General features: G+C 39.2%; 1 protein-coding gene across 1 annotated transcript; it reads left to right on the top strand.

Moving 5' to 3' along the window:
* Positions 1–360: 360 nt before the first annotated feature.
* LOC114560197 (disintegrin and metalloproteinase domain-containing protein 10) lies at positions 361–20,048 on the top strand. The gene is made up of 16 exons (XM_028585403.1): positions 361–583; positions 3,204–3,354; positions 5,816–5,934; positions 6,033–6,191; positions 6,763–6,863; positions 8,680–8,829; positions 12,002–12,094; positions 12,186–12,369; positions 13,174–13,337; positions 13,459–13,642; positions 14,338–14,488; positions 14,574–14,757; positions 14,865–14,973; positions 15,092–15,312; positions 15,412–15,538; positions 17,092–20,048. The coding sequence occupies exons 1-16, from the start codon at positions 517–519 to the stop codon at positions 17,304–17,306; spliced, it is 2,379 nt and encodes a 792-aa protein (XP_028441204.1). The 5' UTR covers positions 361–516; the 3' UTR covers positions 17,307–20,048.
* Positions 20,049–23,779: the final 3,731 nt, after the last annotated feature.

A 23,779-nucleotide genomic window follows, 5' to 3' on the forward strand; every position in this document is an offset into this window, starting at 1 on the left:
CTGTTTGGCCACTACTCTACCAGATAAATAATAGGGCTCAAATTAATGATTTTTTTTTTTAAGTTTAAGTTAAAAATTTGATTATCAAAGCAAATCAATTATAAATTTTAATAAAATAATATATAACGGTATTAGAAAGATCTGTCACTGAACTGTCTTTATACTGTATATGTAATGTAAGAACTGATTTGGACACTGAAATATTAAAAGACAACTTTGGTGTTATTTTTCTGTTTTCTAATGTACCTTTAATGGTGGGTGGAAAAGATGTATACATATTACATTACACCCAGGCATAGTTAATGGTGTGCCTGGGCGGACTGTAATGCATGCAGGCCTGGATCATGGACGCATTTGGGGGAAGGGATCATGGAGGAAGGGATGCCAAGCTGCCGTGCGTCTGACGTCACGACGCTGGAGAGAGGAGGCGATGAGAGGAAGGTGCAATAAACACACAGGGCGTCTGCGCCTATCTAAGTAGGACAATAAAGTGGAAAGGGTATCAATGTTCTAACAATGGATTTGTCAGACATGCTTCTTCTTGAAGTTTTCCTTTTCGTGTACCTACTAAACTACACCCAAGGTGAGTGAGGCATTCCAAAGAAAACCTTACAAGTTGTGTTGAATCCATGAAGCTAAGAGGAGAAAAGCTGATAGCCCGTTAGCTAACAAGAGGGATCAGCAGGGCCTGCTTGTTATGAAGAGGACTGCACCCTTTTTGCAGTATTACTTCAAGCTAACAAATTATATATAGTGTAAAAGCTTACTTGGATTCGTGCAGTTGATTGAAATAAACCGATATTGATTAATTATTTCTGCGTGTTGTCACCGTTTTTCTTGTCAGGTTTGGGTCGGTTTTGTTGTTATCGTGAGAATAGCGCCGACAGCCATTGTTATGAGAAGATGGAGATGCCGACTGGGTTAACGGACCGTTAGCTTTGTGCTAGCTAACACTTTAGCCTCTAACGTTACGATTTCTGTCAACAATAATACATTAAGCCACTGTCATTATGTTACCTGCACCGTGTCAGGGTTTACACTTCATATGACCGACACGTTTTCAGTTTTGCAGGCATAATTTAGTTTGTGTTGAGACTGTCCAAGGCTGTGTCTTATGCTAGCGTTATGCTATTGTCGCTATTCTCTAACGTTAATTTAACGTAGCATACGTTACTGTCTTTTACTTAGGCGCAACAACTCTGTATTCAATATTTTGAAAATAATTGGTCTGTATGGGTTTTTTTTTGGAACGAAATTACCCCTCCGTAAAAATACTGTATTGTTTGTGATGTAGCTACGTTACGGCATAATTCATCTGCTATATCCTATAGCTACCGCTACTGTTATATTGTTGTAACGTTACTCTATATTAAGTTCTATGCTATATTAACCTACTACTACACTACTGCACCTTTTTATTATGTCTCATCTCCTCACTATATCATTATACTATATTGTCTTATAATGTTAACGTTGACTATTGCACTATATTATATTAATACAGACAAACGCTTGCGTTTCATTACTTAACCATATCAGTCTGGTGTAACGTTACACTGTTTAGACCTGTTGACTGCTGCTATACATCACACCACTGTCCCTTTATCATGTCATTTGCCTCCAAATACTCTTGTATAGTTTCCATTTTATTCTATTCTACTTTAGTTTGTGTACCTCTCTTATTATGTATTTCTATAATAATCTGTATACATTTATGTTGAGTCTATTGTACTGCTGCATTTCCCGCTGAGGATCAATAAAGGTGTATCTTGTCTTACTGTGTTTTTAAATTGTTTAACAGTAAAAGACAATTAGCCACATAGGACTCAAATTTACTTCTAGAAAAGTCTCAGTCAGTTGTAGAGTATTTTTGGCAATGTTTATATTTGGCAATCAGAATATTTTAAATCTCAAGCTGGTTCCCTTGTCAAATTTTAAAGTAGCAGTCCCAACATTTTCACATAATAGGGCCTGTGGTAAAAGTAACATCAAAAGAATCATCATGTTATCAATCATATGTTGTTTTGTACCGGTCTTTAAATAATTTGCATGGTTTGTATGATCTATGAAGCTGTTTATCTTATTTTTGTAGGCCTTAAGAGATTAAGATACTTCAGAATAGTCATAGCCTTCACTTCTCATAGTCACCTCAATGAAAAATTTAATGTTAGCACCTAAATATTTCATACTTCCATGAACAGAGAACTAGCTGAAGCCTGGTCTACTTACCCATGTTTCTTACATAGTTACACTGAATCCTATAATTTATGACTCACTAGTCAGGCATAATTACCTATCAGACAGTCCTAATTACATATGCTATATTTACTGAAAATACTTTTCTCTTGGTTTAAGGGGCAAAGATCAGATCTTATAGACTTGCCGCCAGTATGATTAGTTTACTGTCTAAACATAAAAAACCATGTAACTTTAACAAGAACTTAAATAAAATCTAAATTACTATGTTTTCTTGAAATGGAGTCCGTCAGACTGCTTTTGAGTGTGATGCGGTGAAATTGGTGGGAATCATTTTTCTTCAAACCCACCACCCACTCTTCTGGTGGCGAAAAAATTAGGCTGTGACGCTGGAGGCTGTTGTTAAGCACAGTTCCAAAACTGGCTGCCATTTGACTTAAATATATTTAGCTGAATTTTAAAACACGGATCATAGTGGTTTTCTGTCAATGTCCATCATTTTAATCCTGCCTGTCAAACATCTGCCTGATCATCCATTTTTAACCTAAAATATAACTTACTCTAAAACGTAGCTGTTGTACTCTAATATCACCTTAAAGACTCAAATAAGATGATCTAATGCAAATTTTTTTTCTGCCCTCTGCTAAAAATAGTCGATGTGACAGGCACACTGTGGTACCAAGGCGGTAACAAACTTATGGACTTTGATGTTAGTATTTTCTTTGGTAGCGTCCAATTTGTCCTTATATCTTGGTTACCTTATCTTTTAATTTCTGTGTAATGAGGCACACCTATACACATCTTATTTATTGGTCCACTTACATACAGACAAGTACACATACATGTACAACCCAGAATGAATGACAAAAAGATTGTATCCATACACCTAGGGTGTCTGTGGTGTCATTTTCTTTGATTCTATAAGGAATGCTTTTAATTACCTTTCATAATGCTTGTATTTTTTTGTTTTTGCTGATAACATAAGTTCCTCTGTTCTTTTCACACAGGACACTATAGAAATCCCCTGAACAAGTACATCCGTCACTATGAAGGCCTGTCCTATGACACAGAGCTTGTGCACAGCAACCATCAGAGGGCTAAGAGGGCGCTCTCTCATGAAGACAAGTTTCTTCATTTAGATTTTCACGCCCATGGAAGGTTTGTCTGTTTTCCCAGAAATTACCCTGAAGGGACATTCTGTCTGTATCTCTGTCTATTTTTATGTTTCCTCATCTATATCTTTATTTACCTGTCTGTTAATTGGCAAAACTCCTCCCCTATTTTATTTTCTATGCCTACATTGTTTTTGAATAAAGGTGGAAGTCAGGATTGGAGGATTTTAAATCTCATCCTTAGTTCCTTCTGTGTAGTTTCTATGGTCTCCATTAGAGAAAACGTGATTAAATCAATTGGTTGATCAGCAGGAAATTACCTCGCTATATTAACTATTTTTGATAGTTGATTAATCGTTCAAGACTTTTTTTAAAGCAAAAATGCTAGACATTCCCTAGTTCCAGGATTTCAGTTGGAAGGATTTCCTGCTTTTCTTTGTCATAGTAAACTGATAATTTTGGGGTTTCGGACTGAACAATTAATCGCTTTAATTTAGAAGATTATTTAGCAGATTCATCGATAATAAAAATGATTGTTAGTTGCAGCCCTAGTGTGGGTTTGTTCCAGTTTCCTGCCACAATCTAAACATGCAAGTTAGGTGAAGTAGCAACTGTAATGTGTTGGTGTGTCTGTTAGTTAGCCCTGTGATGAATCAGGTTTTTCCAGGGCGTTTCTGTTCACTTGATACCTGGGTGGGAACCCTTTTAAGGTATAGAAGATGGATGGATGGATGGACAAATGGAGTCTTTTCATGGTTCTTCATCTAGCACTTTGAAGAGGTGGTGTTGTTTGATAGAAAGTGTCCACACTCTCCATGACAAAGTCAAGACCATCTGGCTGGGAGCTTGGCAAAGGCTGTTAGTCGTCCTGCATGTAGCAGGGCCTGCTGTTCCCAAACTCTGATGCTGCCTAATAGGGAAGAGAATGAAAAGAGCTGTGCAAACAAACAGACAGAAGGAAGATTTCTGTTCTTTTGAAAAGAAGGAATGTGTCCGCTTCTTTTCCTTTGAATTCATGACAAAGCTCAAAACACAACTCAAATTCTTATATTTAATTTGCAGCGCTCCATCCACTTGCTGGTGTTGTGTATGGATGTGATTTAAAGTGCTCATATTATGCTCATTTTCAGGTTCATAATTGTATTTAGAGGTTATATCAAAATAGGTTTACATGGTGTCATTTTCAAAAAACACCATATGTGTGTTGTACTACACATTGCTGCAGCTCCTCTTTTCACCCTGTGTGTTGAGCTCTCTGTTTTAGCTACAGAGTGAGGCATCACACTTCTATTTCATCTTTGTTGGGAGTCGTACATGCGCAGTAACTAGGTAAGCACAACTAGCTAGTCAGAAGCAGAGTATGAGGGCGTGCCACGCTAGCAGCTAGGCGAGCATTATAACGTGTGTTACAAAGTGACGCACTTTCGTCACGGAAGTAAAGGCTGGACTACAATAGAGCTGTTTGGAGCAGTTTGTGAACAGTGTTTTCTGTTGGAAATGGTTAAGTCCCTTTGGGGTGGACTTTGGGCTATAACCTATAACATGCACAAAAAAGATATATAACACAATAAAGGAAAGGGAAAAAGCTAAAAAGCATAATGTGAGCACTTTAAAGGTCCCATTGCATTGAAATTTCACTTTGAGGTTTTCTAACATTAATATCCGTTCCCCCAGCCTGCCTATGGTCCCCCAGTGGCTAAAAATGGTGATAGGTGTAAACCGAGCCCTGGGTATCCTGATCTGCCTTTGAGAAAATTACATGTGTTTGTTTTCTCCAGAAATTCAAAGCCAGACTGTCATGGCGGCCGTTCAGAATACGATCTCATATTGTACTAAAATAGTTCACTGAAACGTGTTTCTGAAAACATTTTAAGCGAGAAATAGGCCATGCAGTTGCTGAATCTGTCTTCATTTCAGCTCAACAAAGGTCAGTTTAGAAGCTTTTCGTCAGATTTTGAGATACTCTAGTCACCTCATTCCACCTGCCATTTCCGGGTGAGTCCCGACTGCCCTGTCTCCGACTGAACGTGTCAGGTCGGCCAAAATGAACGCCAACAGCCCCCCAGACTGACGACGGCACGGGACACACTGAACAGATTTGAGTCACTGACGTCGCCCAGACTGTCCAACGGCCAATAATCTCCTTGGTGTGTCAGCATCTTAAGATGTTCTTATTTTCTGTTCCGTGTCTTACAAGATAAGACAGCAGTTTTCCTTCTGCAACAGAAAACAGCGTAGATGTTTTCTCTTTGCCAAACTATGGCATGCTCTTTCTTTTACCTTTTCCCCCTTTCCTTTGCATTTTCTTTTTTTTTCTCAAAGACCGCGTGAATATTGCTTACCTTCCAAGGTGAGACCACTGTGTGAAATGGATAATAACAGCAGACGGTTTCGGAAACAAACTTTTCGCAATATAGATGACACTTTTCCCATGTTATCACCTCTCTCTTATCACATTAAAATGTCTTTTTTTTCTATTGCCTATAGTTTTATTTCTTTGATTTCAGGCATTTTAATTTACGAATGAAGAGGGAAACCAACTTGTTTGCCCAAGATTTCAAGGTAGACGTTTCAGGAGACGAGATTCCATTTGATACCTCTCATATCTATACTGGAGAAATCTACGGTAAGTTTGTACTTCTCATTTTAATATTCTTTTGGTTTTTATGTATCACTCTAGTGATGCTTGATCTTGTGTCAATCCTCTGTAATTTGGATTCGTAGGTGAGAAAGGTACCCTGACTCATGGCTCCATCGTGGATGGTAAGTTTGAGGGCTTCATTCAGAGCTATCATGGCAACTACTACGTGGAGCCTGCTGAGAGATACCTGGAGGGCAAAAACGTGCCCTTCCACTCAGTCATCTATCACGAAGACGACATACGTGAGTCCCCAGCTACTTCAGCTACGCAAATACTTTGACATGATGAAATCATCAAGTATTTTTAAATGGATGCACACATATGTAAATGTGTGAACCCGGGAAGTGCAAGGTTAGGGCAGCTCAGCTGATGGAGGCAGACTGGTGTGATCGACACCCCCCCCCCCCACCCCACCCCCCACCCCCCCAAGGAACAGAGATACCCGGGGTACTCATTAGCTGAGTAACACAACCTTTCTCTCGGGCTACTGGCTGATTTTAGAAGTCTTTACAATGTTGGTACTAATAGTGAGCACCAAGCATACTTCACTACACTGACACCCCTTATTTTTTAAATCATCTGTGTACATATTGTAAGTGGCTGAGGGGCAAATTAAACCCAAGTGTGAGAGGAATCGCTAATGAGAGCAACATGAAAGTAGCAGCTCACATAGCAAAGCTAGGCTCAAGTGGCATGTAAGTACATCCATTAGCTGATCATGAATAGCGCCAGAAATAGAGAGACTCAGGGGGTTAAGTAGCTAACATTGTCTCCCATAATCCTAACTGTGTTGTGTCTGCCTCTCTCACTCAGACTACCCGCACAAGTATGGCCCAGAGGGAGGCTGTGCTGATAGCTCAGTGTTTGAAAGGATGAAGAAGTACCAAGCCTCGGCCGTAGAGGAGCCACCCAAGGTGAACTTGACCACAGTAAACCCTTTCAGTGACTATTAAAAGGAGTTTGGTTTTTGGGGGAAATTTACATTTTTCTTTCTTAGTCAGGTTCAGAGATACCCATGGATGCCTTTTTAAGTCTCTGTGTGCACTTTGAGGTTATTTTGAATGGTAAGAATAGCCTATCTCAGCTCAATTTCATTTGCATTAGTTAGTAGCTCCTCACAATAGCAGGAAATAAAAGTTGTTTGCTAAATGTTTTGTACTTTTTTGTCTAAATTAGGGATGTATGCAGAGCCTGAAATCCACAACAAATGGCAGCAAATGTCCATAAAATTATAATTCCCATGGAAATATTGTATGTTTAAAACTATGAAAAAAGTGACATTACTACTCCTCAACACACAATACTAATCAAGTAAGCTTGGATACTGTTTTGTTAACTGGTCAAACATTAGTTAACACCTTGACATTCCGCCGCCCCTCCGGCGGGCCCGGACAACCTTTTGTCTTTCAGAATCTGTAGCAGGCTCAGATGTGAAGATAGAGTGAAGATATTCATATCATACGAAACTAGACGATCTAAGGAATCTAATGGTACCAACTATGTAATGCTTGTCGGCAACGTGGCTAAATAATGCTCCAAAGTTAGGCTGAAGTTTGGTGAGGGAAAAACTAGCGTGGTCATTTTTAAAGGGGTCCCTTGACCTCAATTCAAAATATCTGAATGAAAAGTGTTTGTGTGGGTACCCACAAGTCTCCCCTTTACGGATTTACCATACAGCCTTTATGCTAATCCTATGCAGTTTGGGCAATAACCATGCAGTTTTTCTCATGCAGAATACAGGTGTTATTTTTTGCCTATTCTAAAATGGTGTATTTTAATAATTTTGCATACTGGGGTCTTGGAGTTGCATAAATTGGGTATGACTGGAAAGCTGACACATTAAATGAGGGGATTGGGAATTGTATTAATGTGTGATGATGTCAGTTCCCATTGTAGCCATTTCAATTTAGTGAGACCATTTCAATCAGGAGAGAGCTCATTTTGAGTGAACAATTATTTATTGACACGCACAATAAAAATGATAAATTAGAAAAGTCCTTGGCAATTAGGCCCCATCGTGACATCATCAATTTTTTAATTCAACATTTAATTGGTTGGTTTAACTAAAATAGTAAACGCCCCTAATCACCTGCTAAGAAGAAGAAGGAGAGTGAGGAGAATGAGTGAGTAACATAAGATAGTCTTCCTGGCTTACTTACTTGGTGTCTTAATGTGTTATTTTTTTGACAATTTTATATCAATTCTCGAATGGCAAAAAATCTCTATGAATTGTGGAAAGCTAGTTTAATCTCACTGTCCAGTGATCTTTGAAAAACCCTGCAGGCCAATTTACAACACTGACTGCTGTTCTGAATATTTTCTAGAATCCTCAGGGACTCTTCTAAGCTTCATGAAAAAATATTCAGTCCACTGTATGACAAAAAAAGATTTCCAACCACTTTTTTCTAATCCAAACAAAGATGCTAGCTGGAAATTTCATATGTCCTTGTTCAATTTGTATCACGCGAACCAAAAATAAAATATTATCAATATATGTTTCCCAAACCAAAACATCTGTATTATAATGTTCTCATTTCTTACTTTTTCCCCCCACCATATTATTGTGTGTGACACATACAGTACATTTTCCACAGCAACATACTGAACTGCAGCTGAAAAACCACAGCCTAAAAATACCGGACATTATTTATTTAGCCACTGTTTGGTTGAAATGTTATATTTATGTTTTATTTAACTGTCTATTTTCTACTCTTCATCTTCTCACACCAGGTGCTCCACACTGAGGCAGCCTTTAATGAACCAGTGCTGCTGAGGAAGAAGAGGATGGCCCAGGTTGAGAAAAACACCTGCCAGCTTTTCATTCAGACTGATCACCTCTTCTACAAGTACTACAAGACCAGAGAGGCTGTGATTGCACAGGTAATACACTGTCCCTGTCACTCACTTGACATACTTGATGCTACTGTGGTGCTGTTAGAATTAGATTTAAAAACATTTATACAGTCAGTATTTAGTTTTTTTTTAGTTAGTGGAGAGGCAATTTTTTAACCCAGCAGTAACATCACATACAAGAGTATAAAGGCTAATTAGTAGTGATGTTACGTTCCGTGCCAAGGCTTCGAAGCATGTGTTGAGAAATCCCGGAAGTTTTCCGTGAAGCGCGTATCGAGGCTAGTATTGTTTTAGACAGATGAGGTTATTGATGACATCTGAAGCCTCGTTGCCCATCCGTACCACGTGACTGGTGTATGAAGTGGTTTGAATCCACACTGTTTTATTATACATCCGTGATCTACACGCTCACATTCACTGCCCTCTGCCCAGTTAAACCATTGCAATGTACCAATTTAAGAATAGCTACTAAAATAACCCCTCCTGCTATTATATTATGACCCTATTGATTTACACACGTTTGATAGCTGCATTCCTCTCAAGGAAATTGGTTTATTATACAGTAGTGCTGTCAAACGATTAAAATATTTAATCGCGATTAATCGCATTAATGTCATAGTTAACTCCCAATTAATTTTTATCTATTTTAAATGTCCCTTGATTTCTTTTTGTCCCATTATTTATTTCTCATTTTAATGTTCTTATCAACATGATACGATACTTTTAAAACGGTGCCTGAACCGAAAGATATATAGATTTAAAAAAAAAGGAGCACCTTGTTCAATTGTATTTGTCTGTTCTGTATGTTCAAAAATATAAAACAATAAAAAGTTGATCTAAAAAAAAAAAAAGGAGCACAAAACGGTGAAAACAACCACTGGATGGGAAAAGGGTATTTTACAATTACAGTGAATGCACCACGAGGCTGGCGAAGTGAGCAACATAACATCATGACTGTGTTTTTCAGACAACGGCAGCTACAGTCCGGTGTTGGAGTCCTCTCCAGTGAAATACAGACACACTTTGCACCGTTTAGCTGTAAACATTTTAACTGTGTTTAATCCAGCTGCTAGCTAACGGTAGGCTAACGTTACCTGCTGCTAAATGTAGTGTTGACTGGCCTCCTGTGCGGCAATGTTTCAGTTCCCTCTAACGTCCGTTTTCGGAGCATCAGAAAGAAGCGCAGGCATCTAAGTGGCACCTAAATAAGGCACCGAAATCCGCGTTGCCATTTGGTCTGGTAGATAACGGTCGTTAAGGCACTGGTGCCGTATTAGCACCGGGTCCCGGACCCCATTCAAAGCGATTCTCGTCGAAAAGCAACTAGTTTGCAGGTATGTACTACTCTTTGGCCAGCTCGCAAGCAAGTGCAAACAAGTGTGTGCAGCGTGCCTGTTGTTTAGTTTCCGGTCTAGCTAGATCCGGGGCCTGTTGCACAAAACCAAGATAAGGGATTAAGCCGGGATATTCAGGTTATCCTGGATGAATTTAGCTTTGACTTGGTTATTCCGTTTAACAGTTATTCCGTTGTCTTCTGAATGTGTTCTGCTTCATTTTATTAACATGCATTACTTGTCACTATTCCTGTCACGAGTTTGATTTAAATCCTACTATTGCAGTTGTTGAGATGGTAAGAAATGGTTGCACTGGCACCCTGAGATAAAGTGGCACGATACGGAGGAAATGGGCTTTTCCTCCGCTGCTGTCACCGTGAAATGTGCCCCGTGCAATACGGGGAGGCGGGGGGAGGCAGGGGGATCCTCCCACACCGTGCAGCAGACTCTAAAAGGGGACTTTTAGCGTCAATAACGACGACAATGGCACCTGATCAAACGTCCTTTTTTTTACCAAATGGGAGTGAGAATGTGTTGGAATGCCACAAAGCTTCTTAATCATTTTATTTTAGTGCTGTCACTTGTCATCTTTGAGCTTGGGAGTGAGAAAAAAAACATGAACAGGCTACATTGGTTTACAGATATGCTTACAGTCTGTATTGAAGTCACTTCTTTTTCTAGTTTTTGTCCAGTCATGCTTGTTCTGTATGAACATTAATTGTAGAAAGATATTTAGTATTAGACATAGCTTATGGAGATTTGTGCATATGGTTGTAAAACATATTCTCGCATTATGAATAAGGGTTTGAAATTAAGCCTAGTCCATAGGGTAAATTTCCCGAGCAACAAGAATTCCCTCTGCTCACTTTTAAGGCAACGTAGGCTAAATAATAATGAATTGTATTTATATAGTGCTTTACAGGCTACTCAAAGACACTTTACACTAAAACCAGCACATTTAGCACATAAAAACAGGCATATTAAAGCAATTAAAACATGGAGTAACTAAGTCGATTTTTTTTTTTTAATCCATACGTATTCAGTCGGTCCGCTATTGTCTGTCGGGCTTTTTTTCCGTTTGATAACAGCCGTAGCCTATTTCCCTTTTTGCATATTATGTGTTTCACCTTCTCATAAATTTCCATTAGAAGCTGCTGCTCAGCGGGTGAAACACATGCTGCACAGGTCTTTTCCATTTCTGCATCAGTAAATCTGTGATCGATACCGTGGTCTATTTAAGAAAGCCGTGGACTTGCACTTATCCCAGCTATGTACACCTGGCTTAACATAGCTTCACCTACTTATCCTGGCTCAGCAAACGTGCAACCAATTAAGCTGCGATGAGTGGATCACACTAAGTCAAGCTGCGCTTTTTCAGTTATCCTGGATTTCTTTATTCTACTTTTGTGCAACAGGCACCCGGTGTGGTGTTGTAGTTTTTCTAACGTTACTAGTTGTTGCAACATGTGAAAAAACTACAAAGTTTGCTGGGCCAAAAAGAACGTTGATCTCGCAATAAAAAAATGTACGCCGTTAGTCAAGTCAAAGTCTTTACTGGTGCAAAATTCAGTCAAAACTGTCTCTGTGTATCAGGTACCAACAGGTGGTATTGTGAGCAAATGACGCCTCGAGAAATGAAACATTTTGCAAACCACTTTGCTGGAAAGTTTCATGAGGCTTAATCTCGCCAGCACTACTAATTAGTATTATAATAATAACATTCACACGCTATAATTTTCATTCGTACTGTAGTGAGTTCGGCTGTGGGAAACACTAGCAGGCTGAGGTGGACAAAACACAGTACTGTAAAGTACAGTAAAGTACACTTGTAAGTGAAGCTTTTTTGTTACGTCTTACTCTTTCAGATATCCAGTCATGTCAAGGCCATTGATGCTATCTATCAGGGCACAGATTTCATGGGCATTCGCAACATCAGCTTCATGGTGAAAAGGATCAGGGTAAGTGTCCTACCTATTTTAAGTCTTTTTGTTGATTTTAGATTTGATCACTTCCTCTACCCTCTGACCTCATCATCATTGTCTTGTGTAGATAAACACCACCAGTGATGAGAGGGACCGATCCAACCCGTTCCGTTTTGCCAACATCGGCGTGGAGAAGTTCCTGGAGCTGAACTCGGAACAGAACCATGACGACTACTGCTTGGCTTATGTGTTCACCGACAGAGACTTTGATGACGGGGTGTTGGGTTTGGCCTGGGTGGGAGCCCCCTCAGGTACTGAAAGACATCAGTGATCAGAAACTGCAAATAATCTTTTTTTTTTTCTTCTTCTTTTTTTTTTAGATTAACAGTTTTTATTTTGATTTATAACAAAACACAGAGCATACAGCTCACAACATGAACACATCCCCCCCTGAACCCCCCCACTCATCAAATCGGTCCTATTTTTAAAGCATTATATATCGCATAATGTAATGTATCATATTCTTTGTACTGGGTTGGATGCACATTATCACAAGGGACACCCTTGTGATAATGTGGTTGAATTGGTTATGATATTATTGGTTATGATAATTGGTTGAATATGAGATTATTCTAAGAGAGCACCTGAGATTTACAGTATTTACTTTAATTTGGGATTGCAAATGCTGATTCCGATGTTGATTTGTGCTTCAAATATCAATTCAGACAATGTGCAGATGTGATGATTCTCAAAGGTTTTCATCATGGCCCTAGCTATATATTGGTTGCACTCTGTTACTGGTGAAATAGTAACTAAGATGATTTATGTGCTACATTCTTAAGTTTTAATGGAAAATATTGCTCAATCTTCAATTTGCTGTTGGAGGTTATGTGTCTCCTGCTGGCAATGACAAACAATTTGAATTTAACATGTTCTGTAAACATGTTGACAAATACACTCATTATGTTTTGAAGTAAGCCATTATGTCATCTGGACATTAATTGAAAAACTGTCATGACATTTATCAAGATTCTCCCTCTTTAAGGAGCAAAATTCTTCAGGTTTTGTAGCTGGGGTTTGGAAGGTTTGTTCTAACTTGTGCTTTTCTTTCCCAGGGAGCTCTGGAGGCATCTGTGAAAAAAGCAAGCTATACTCAGACGGAAAAAAGAAATCTCTCAACACCGGTATAATCACTGTACAGAACTATGCCTCCCACGTACCTCCAAAAGTCTCCCATATCACTTTTGCACATGAAGTAGGACACAACTTTGGCTCCCCGGTGAGTTACTTAGACGTGCCACATTTATGCACAGTGAGAATGAATTTATTAGGCTTGCACACTTTCTCCCTTCTTCTTTTAACCTGTTTTTATTTTTATTTTATTTTTTTCTCATTCTCAGCACGACTCTGGATCTGAGTGCACCCCAGGAGAATCCAAGAGCCAAGACAAGAAGGAGAAGGGCAATTATATCATGTATGCAAGAGCTACATCAGGAGACAAGCTCAACAACAATAAGTTCTCCATCTGTAGTGTGCGCAACATCAGCCAGGTGCTGGAGAAGAAGAGAAGCAACTGTTTTGTTGGTACGTTTTCATCTTAACTGTCCAACTTGAGGTTTTGTAAATTCTGATTCTGCTCTCCCTGTACTAATGAGTGTGTGAGAGTTTAACCCTGGTGCCCTAATTAGTGATTTATTTCAGCCAACTTGAGAAGCACCAACACATTGGCTGGTATTAGCTTTGAAATGCAATCTTGACTTTAGTCCAGTGTTATTTTTACTGACAGTATTTGGCATATTTTGTTTTGTAATCTTGTTTTTTCTTTTTGCAAGTGTCACACTTAATACAACTGTCAAATCAGTAACATAACAAACAACTAAAAAGCTTAATCTATTTAGCACATGCTGTTGTTTGAAGTCTCATGCATATCCATCTTGGCTGATATAAAAATATTAGATATTGGTGTAGGCTTCCAATACCTCGGTACACCTGCCTTTCCTCAACCAAACTTTACAAAGAGTGTGTTTGAGTTTAATGTTGCATTTGACTCTATCAATGGTCTGCTTCTATTTAAAGACTTTGGTTTTGTTTCCCTGTTTTATTGCAGCAACTAACTCTCTAACAGTATTTGTTAGGTTGGGTTTTGTAATGAGACAGATCTCATAGTAAATGTCTGATTTCTTATACACTTTTAGCCTTCAGTACAAGAAGTCAAAATATTAAACATGTTCCAGTTTTTGGGGACCAGGTTCATTATTATATTTTTCCTTCCTAAACAGAGTCGGGTCAGCCCATCTGTGGAAATGGCCTGGTGGAGCCAGGAGAGGAGTGTGACTGTGGCTACAGTGATCAGTGCAGGGACCTGTGCTGCTATGATGCCAACCAAGCTGACAACAAGAAGTGCAAATTAAAGCCAAACAAAGTCTGCAGGTAGATGTGGATGTTATTTTTGTGTTTTTGTTTGCCTGACTTGATTTGTGATTATTCTTGACCAAACTCTTCTGTTTCCCTCCAGTCCCAGCCAGGGTCCTTGTTGTACAGCGGAATGCTCTTACAAGGGTCGTAATGAGAAGTGCAGAGAGGAGTCAGAGTGCGCTCACCAGGGCATGTGTAATGGAGTCGGTGCCCAGTGCCCCACATCTGAGCCCAAGGCCAACTTCACCGCCTGCCACGGAGAGACTCAAGTCTGCCTCAACGGGGTAAGTGGCTGAATACTTGACACCTAGAAGAACTGGTTATTATAGCATCTTTATTTTCATACCAGTCAGCGTCTGATCTTGCCTGTCCTCATGCTCCTCCCCCACAGGGCTGCTCTGGCTCCATTTGTGAGAAGTATGGGCTTGAAGCGTGCACCTGTGCCAGCCAAGATGGCAAGGATGAGACGGAGCTTTGCCATGTGTGCTGCATGGAGAAGAGTGAGTCATTTACCTTTTTTTCCTCCCCCCCACCTTGATCACCTTTTAAATATAATGTGCTTGAGATTTTGTCTTTATAATTTAAATGGTGTTGACTGTCTGTGATTCATCTCCACAGTGAATCCCAACACATGCAGCAGCACAGGATCAGAGCGCCTGGCTCGTTTCTTCAATAAGAAAGTGACCACGCTGCCAGCCGGCTCGCCGTGCAATGACTTCAAGGGCTACTGCGACGTTTTCATGAAGTGCCGTCTGGTGGATGCAGACGGACCGCTGGCCAGGCTGAAGAAGGCCATCTTCAACCCAGAGCTCTATGAAAACATTGCAGAGTGGATTGTGGTAATTATTAACTTCTTGATTCTGATCGGATGATTGGTTATTATTATGAGGTGTTTTTGTATTGACTGTGCTTGATTTGTGCTTCATTCTCTTCTCTAGGCCCATTGGTGGGCAGTGTTATTGATGGGTATCGCCCTCATCATGCTCATGGCTGGCTTCATTAAGATCTGTAGTGTGCATACACCAAGCAGTAACCCCAAACTTCCCCCTCCCAAACCACTTCCAGGTAAGTCCAGAAATTTACAAAGAAAGTTAATCTCACCAGAGAAGATTGAACTTATTTATAAATATTTTCTAAATGGTTACACATGGTTTACATCGTTTGCCATTTGACTGATAAACCATGTTTTTGTCATGTGTCAACAGTTAACCTGTTCACATGGATGTACCACCTGCCACCCAACTGCACTGAAACGAGTTGAAAAATGTTGTTAATTTGTAGTTGAAGGGTTGTTGTATTAAAGGTGTTTGTGATATTGTGTCCATCCCCTAACAATAAACTGTCCTGGTTATTGCATATGTTAAGCAACATGCATAGTGTGAAAAAATGAAAAAAACTAAAGGTATATATTTTCAAGATGTTTACATACCTCAATAAATAAAAAACGTTAGGCAGAATTACAGGTATGTTAACCAGATATTACACTGTTGTTGTTTTTTTGTTATCTCAATAGGTATATGATCAAATTGTTGATACATTTGATGATTGTTGCAATGGAATAAGCTCAAATTCTTAACATTTCCAATTACAGTGGTCACAGTGTTTGTGAAACTCATTTTAGGTTTCAACTTTCAGCATTGAACTTTTTAAAATAAGTTACACTCCGAAAGAAAGTGAATCTGGCACATTTGCACAGGCTGAAGGGCTCATACCCATACATGAATGTGAACAGTATCATATGTTTGATTTATTTCTATATATTCTTTACTATAGTTTTTTTAATTATTATTTCAAATCCTTAGGTTTGGTATGAATGCCATTAAATGAACATAGAGGGAGTTTAGTAAAATCTTCTTTATTGCCATACTGTGTGAGAGAAACTTGTTGAAATCTTTGGTCATCAAACACAAGCAGTGGTCCTGGGTCACACTGGGAGACATGTCTAATGGACGATTTAAAGCTAAAACAACCAAAAAAGGCTCAGGTCAGATATTTAGGACCAAAATGCCACAATCTGACTGCTACTATGACCTACGTTTGCAAACCAATCATTTTGCAGAATTGCATTCCACATCCTTTTTTTCCACAAGCTAGTCCACACTCTCCTCCTTTAGAGGTTTTTCAATGCAAAGTGGCAGCACCATGGCCAAAACTTGAGAGCGGTGAAGAGGAATGACTAAAGTTTTATTTTTTTGCGATTGTAGCGCTATGATTCGCCACACTTTACTTTTTAGATTCATTTTATTTAAAACGGGGATAATGCACAAGTTAACATTAACCATGTATAAAAACAAGGAGAGATGCATTGCACCAGGTTGTAGCACAAGTGCTATTTTCCGCCCGTAGTCCCTTAACAGGTCATTAACACAATAAAAATGCCATGCAAGTGACATCATCTGACATGCCTCCAAATTGATATTGGACGTACAGTCTGATACAGCCTGAGGCTGCAATTTCATTGGACTCATCTCTCACAGTGTCACATGTAATGAACTTGCAAGATTGTTGTTATTGCAGTGTAGGCATCAGTAGCAGAGCGTCCGTAGGTGCAATTTAGTTTGCAGTAAACCCGCAGTCTGTCTTTTAACAAGCTCAATTAACGGCCTCTCTCCTGACAGGCACTTTGAAGAGGCGGCGAGCGCAGCAGCAGCAGCAGCAGCAGCAGCAGCATGCTAACTCCCAGGTGCAGCACCAGTCTCAGCACCCGCACGCCCACCAGCACGGACACGGCGGCCAGAGGCAACCCCAGAGGCAGCCTCAGCGGCAGGCGCAACCCCAGAGGCACCACCGTCAGCCCAGAGAGAACTATCAGATGGGCCAGATGAGACGCTGAGACCCTGCATCCTGCCCCCCTCCCCCCAATGCCTTGGCTCCTCCTTGTGCCTACAGTGGGAAACAAAAGCGTCACTCCATCCAAAGAAAAGCCTGACATGGTTGTTAGTCATCATCATATCCTCCATTTACAGACAAAACAGACACGTGAAAAAGAGAAAATACTATCTAGCAACTCGATTGGCTCTTTGTGGAGTGGACTCAAACATCAGCCATTTCCAATGCAGTGCTATCTAGCATCCCGTTCCATCTTTTTCTTTTTCTTTTAAGGAGTGCCAAGGAGTTAAGGAATCATCTGTAGCTTTAGTACATTCTGTGATGTGTTTTTTGTTCTATTGCAACGTCTTCTTGAGTGACAACTCTCGTGGCTGCTGGTGAATTGTTCCGTGATTTTCTTTCGCCGTTCTAGCCAGGAATGAGAGACATTCAGTGGGGATTTGCGGCACTTTTGTGATTTACACATGTCAAACGGCAAAAGACACAGGCTCCGGTCTCTCGTGCAGACCGTCTTCTGCATGTGACTGTACATATTTAGTGTATCATAAGTGAAAACAAACTATTTCTTCTACTGTAAATGTGTAATTCTTCACTTTTCTTTTATTTTTCGGTTAGTGCTCTCAGGACTCTTAACACATAATTGAAGGAATGATGGTTGTGATGAGTTCCTTGGACGTTGCTGTTGAGGATTTGGCGCCATCAAGTTCTCTTCGCAGCCGTCCAGTCAGGTGGATCTCTTTCACTTTGGTTAGATTGCTAGATTTCGAATTTGAACAAGGTCACCATATCCCACTTTTTAGGCCTTGTCTGTTCAAGGTCCCTTTGTTCATTTTTCTTTTATTGTCTTGCTAACATGATTTGCTCATGTTGTGTAACAAGCTAGATGAGGTAAAGAGTCATGGGAACAGAAAGGGAAGATCACCTTTTATTGTCTTTACCGATTTTGTTTTTGATAATGAAGAATGAATAACCACTAACTGAAGCTGATGATGATTCTAGATATGAAGGCGAGGGAACATAAAGGCTGCTGTGACTTAGTTTAGAAGTGAGAGTGTATCATGTTACAGAGTTAGTAATCAGGAGTGTGGAAATAAATTTAAAAAATGACTCCGGTGTGGATGTACAAAAAAAGTAATTCTATTATTCTTCAGATAGCGAATCTAAGAACTTTTCAATGTGGGCATGCAGACACATTTATTAAATGTGACTAATAATTGACCAAGGTCTGTAATATTTGTATGTCACGCAACACTATTTACTTTGACAGCTATTAATGTTAGTCTTAAAACAAGTGGAAGGAGCAGTATACAGCAGCAGTATTGTCACACTATTCACACATTTCCTCAGTGTGTTCACTAGTTTCACAAGAGACAAGCTGCTGTTTAATTTACAACTCACCTGCAATTATCTCCCGGTCATATTTCATCACGTACTGAATCCCCTTGAGAGCTCATGAGTGCAGGTTTCTGTTTGAGTTAACATCAGCGTGCCATAAAACTTTATACAACTGATCTTTTTGTGCACAGGTTTTATAAAAATACAGGAAGCACCTGTAAAGTTTCTGGAGCCACTTTAAAGAAGTGAAGGAGATGTGATATTTTTTTTTTTGTTGGATTGTTTGACCTCAGGTGTTTTCTTTCTCCCCTCGCTGCAGCACAGTATGGGGGGGGAATTTTTGATAATGATAACACTAACCAAAAGGATGTGATAATCTGGCCATGATATGTTGTGCAAAATCTCATGATTTATTTATCACGCAAGCATTTCACCCACCATTCAGATTTGGCAAGTGGGTGAAATTCAAGTGGGAATTTTGCATTATATATTCGGCAAAGTACGTTTTATGCTCTTGATTTTATTTTATTCTGGCATTATTATTTGTAAACGCATGCAATACTAATCACAACTAATAACACTGTCCTGATTGTTGTAATAATCACATGTGCTCTGGAGGGGACATTAAAATCGATGTGTCTCACAGTTAAAACTTTATTTCACATGGCAGATGAATTAGGCAGGTCAGCGGTCAATATAACATGTCTGTACAAAATGGAGCTCTTTTTAAAATTCCTCTTCTAGGCTGGATCGCGCCCGTTAAGCCTCGCGGATTTACATGTAAACTTGTACAGTACTTCGAAAATTTGCATTTCATTTGAAAATGAAAAATTACATTTTGATACATCGGTTTAATTTTTTGTATTCTAATTACAGAGTAGGTTGTTCAAAGATGTTCATATGTGACAAACCTTCATCTCCTCCTAAGTTATTTATGTTCTTTGTGTGCTAGTTGAACTGAAGTCTGCTTATGATACTTTTCTCCACCATCATCAATGGTAAAACAATTCAGGGTGATGGAGTTCATGTTACATTCTCATTTTTGTCTTTGTTCCCCTGTGGCATGGTTTGGGTAGAAGAGCAGAAGAATAATGCCTGTAAATTTACTTTCTTTTTAATTTCGTAGTCTTGGTAAAGTTTTTAGATAAACGTGCACTGAAAATGTCCAAATTGAGTTCAAATGTTGTAGGTGATGTAGGCCGAAAGAACACAAGATTAAAAAGTAATACTACTGTCTGATTTTAATGTTCACTGTGTTTTATACAGTATCGGAAATTTTTGTTCACTTTGAACATTTTTACAAAAAAAAAAATTTAAAATTGTATTGTGCAAAGAGATGTAATTTTTGGAGTACTTGAAATGCATTAATTAAAAGACTTGTTCAAAATAAAATAGACCCCTGTTTACTGTCTGTAATGTGTGCTCTCTTTTTCTATTCCTTTGGTGCAGTTTTAGTTTTGTGTGTGCATACAGAGATTTAATGTGGAGGAATTTAAAGGGCAACGCCGCGTACTGCTCAGCCTGTGAACACCATTGTATAACGTCCTCTGGGCTTCCTGATGATGTCGGTACAGTTGTTTCAGATTGGGCTTGAGATTTATAAACTTATAAAGTCTGCATTAGGACTAGTGTTGTGGAGTTTGAAAGATGTGGGCATTTTGGGTCTAACAGACACTATTAAAGGAACACGCCAACTTATTGGGAATTTAGCTTATTCACTTTAACCCCCAGAGTTAGACAAGTCAATACATACCCTTCTCATCTCCATGCGTGCTGTAACGCTGTCTGACGGTTCCAGCATTAGCTTAGCCCAGCACAGATCCTGCAGGTAACTGGTTCCAACTAGCCTACTGCTTCGAATTGTGACAAAAGTGACAAAATAACGCCAACATGTTCCTATTTACATGTTGTGATTTGTATAGTCACAGCGTGTACAAAAAACAACGTAACATGAGACACAGCCATCTTCTAACCGTAAACAAACCGGGAACTATATTCTCAGACAGGCTTGCTGTGAGCATATCACTCTGCCCAAGTACTATATTCTTCCGCCTGAAAATATAATTCCTGGTTTGTTTACAGTTAGAAGACGGCTGTGTCTCATGTTAAGTTGTTTTTTGTACACGCTGTGACTCTATAAATCATAACACGTAAATAGGAACATGTTGGCGTTATTTTGTCACTTATTTGGAGCAGTAGGATTGCTGGAACCATTCACCTGCATGTTCTGTGCTGGCCTGATGCCACTGGAGCCGTCAGACAGCCTTACAGCATGCATGGAGATGAGAAGGATATGAATCGACTTGTTTAACTCTGGGGGTTACGGTGAATAAGCTAAATTCCCAATAAGTCGGCGTGTTCCTTTAAGTTGCATCATGGGAAGTACAAGTTTCAGTGTGTTTTGGCCTTGACCTGTTTTATTGTACCTTCAACTTGTTTTTGGTTGCATTCGTGTATGAAAATCGTTTAGCAAAATAACAAAAATGCATCAAATGTTAATAAGGATGGAATGGGTCAGATTTATAACATCCTCATTTTTTAATGTTCTTTTACGCTGTAAATTTTGCATGATGAAGTGTGAGGTAAAAAAGGATTTTAGTATGAATTATATTGTATTCAGATGAACTGATATGAAGAAATGACTTTGAATTGACTTTGCTTGTTGCTCTGCTTCTCCTCTAGTGTTGGGCTCTGGAAGCTCGGGATTTGGTAAATCCCTCCGTGTTAAGTTCCAAGGGGGTAAGCTTCGCTTCAGAACGCGAACCTCCGATGGCGCCATTTTGTTGCTACGAAGCGATCACCTCTTTTTAGAATTACACTGACCACCATTTTTTTTTTACGTCACTTGACTGCGAATAACTTTACATCTGAAGCGTTTAAAGACTCTATTTGTCCATTGTTTATTTCTAAAGAAACACAACAATGTATAAAAGGCTCCATTACCTTGTACCTCACGTTATAGCTCCGTAGCAGACGTTTTTGTAAAAATAAACTAACGATTGTGTCATAACCAAGTGACTTACTGTCGCACAGTAGAGGAATTACCGTATAGTACAGGAGAAGCTCGCAGGCAGTTTTGACTTACATGAGCTGTTTAGGTTTAATTACTAATGTTAACTAGCATGTTAGTTAGCAATAATTAGCCTGTGCTTATGTTATCTCATTACATATACCTACGCTCTCCGTCTCTGTAAGATTGGAAATGATTGAGATTTCTCTTGGCACAGCTACCAGAAGACTTACAACTTTCAGACACGTTGCTCACGTCACATTTACGTTGTCTCTGTCAGTTGGAGGCTGCGCAGTAAAGCAAGTGATCACCGGAAAAGTGCTTCTAATAGCCTTCACTGGTCTCCGTCCAGAGCAACGGGGTCTATTGGTCCATTATATACTGTCTATGTTAAGTTCCTGTAAAGTAAACATGCTCACTCAGCTGTATGCAGTAGTGGGGCGTCCACAGCAGAGGGAGCAGCTGCTTGGTCAGATGCTGAAGTGTTGGGACCTCTACAGTCTGTGGTTGGGACCAGAGGTTTAGAGCAGCCTGTGAGTCACCAACATCAGCACCACCAAGCCACATTAAGTACAGTCTCATCCCCTCTGTTTCCATCAAAGAGAACTTCAGTAATTATTGAGAACTTCAACCAAGGAACTCCAAATATTGAGTGGGTTCATGCTATACTTTAGTGAGTAAAGTGGGCAGACATTTATTTTTATTTTTAGCCACAATTAAGCAGTTTATTCACAGTATAATCCATGTGTTTGTTGCACACTTTATTTACTCTGCCTAAACTTATTGATGACTTTTTCCTCATGGGTGTGTTTGATTATGTAACAACCATAGGAAAGTGTCCATTCCTGGAAGCGCGCATTTGCACATGCAGTGGAATGTGGCCTGCTATTGATTTTCAATGCGGATTCTCAGCTGCAGTTGTGGGTTGTGACATGAACACAGTCACCTCAAACAAGTTTAGGTTCAATATTTTCTAGATAATGCAGCCGGCGAGTTGTATTGCAGTAGGTTTATATTGTTACTGTAATGTAGTCCATTTTCTCACAGCTCTCTTCAAGCTGATGCCTTTAAACACTGTCCCTGTAGAGAGGACAATGTTACTGGTCAATGTTCTACATTTAGAGTTTCAGCTCTGTGCAAGGAGCTGATGGCACGGCCGATGAGCGAGCAGCACCTTTTGTCTCTCCTGGCAGTGACAAAGCATGATTGTAAACGTGGCCCTGGCTGACACTCGCTCCAATGAGCAGCTGACCCTTAACACTGCAAATCAAGGAATGGAAATAGAATATAACTCCCAGTGTATTGTCCAGTATCAGATAATGCCCACTAGATTTTCAAGGTGTATGTCTCATGAAAACATTAGATGCTGCAAGAAATAGAGCTAAAATATGCTGCCAGTTAAAGGAATCCCCATCTGTTATTATCAAATCTGGCCAGTGGTGGAGGAAGTATTTAGATCCTTGAAAAGTAAAAGTACTAATACCACACTGTAAAAAAAAAAAGTAAAAGTATGTAGGTATAATTAGGAAAATGTTCTTAAAGTATTACAAGAAAAAGTGAAACACTTTATACTATTATATATTATGTCATTATGACTCATGCATTAATGTAAAAGCAGGATTTTACTGTTCTAGCTGGTTGAGGTGGAGCCAATTTTTTAACTATTTAGTGCAACTAATAGTTTAAAATAGTGATTATTTAATTTAAGGATTAATCTGCTGATTTGTTTCTTGATTAAGGAATTGATAGTTTGTTTTGTAAAAGAATTGATGTCACAATTACCCAGAGCCCAAAATGACAACTTTACAATGCTTGTTTTATCCAACCAACAGTCCAAACCTCATCATTATAAAAAACCTCATCATTATAAAAAACTAAACATATATATACATATATATACATACTTTGCAGCTGTACTTGTACATTTCCATGTGTTGTATGAAACAATCTTAATTTGTAAAGTAACTAAAGCTCTCACTAATTGTAGTGGAGTAAAACGTTTAATAATTTTCCTCTGCATTGGGGTGGATTTGAAGTAAAAAGTGGAATGAGAAGATTTGTACTAAAGTACAATACTTGTAAATGAACTAGTACTAGTAAATTAAGAATTTAAGTCAGTTTAATTGAAGGTA

This window comes from Perca flavescens, chromosome 8 (assembly GCF_004354835.1).
Source record: "Perca flavescens isolate YP-PL-M2 chromosome 8, PFLA_1.0, whole genome shotgun sequence".
NCBI lineage: Eukaryota > Metazoa > Chordata > Actinopteri > Perciformes > Percidae > Perca > Perca flavescens.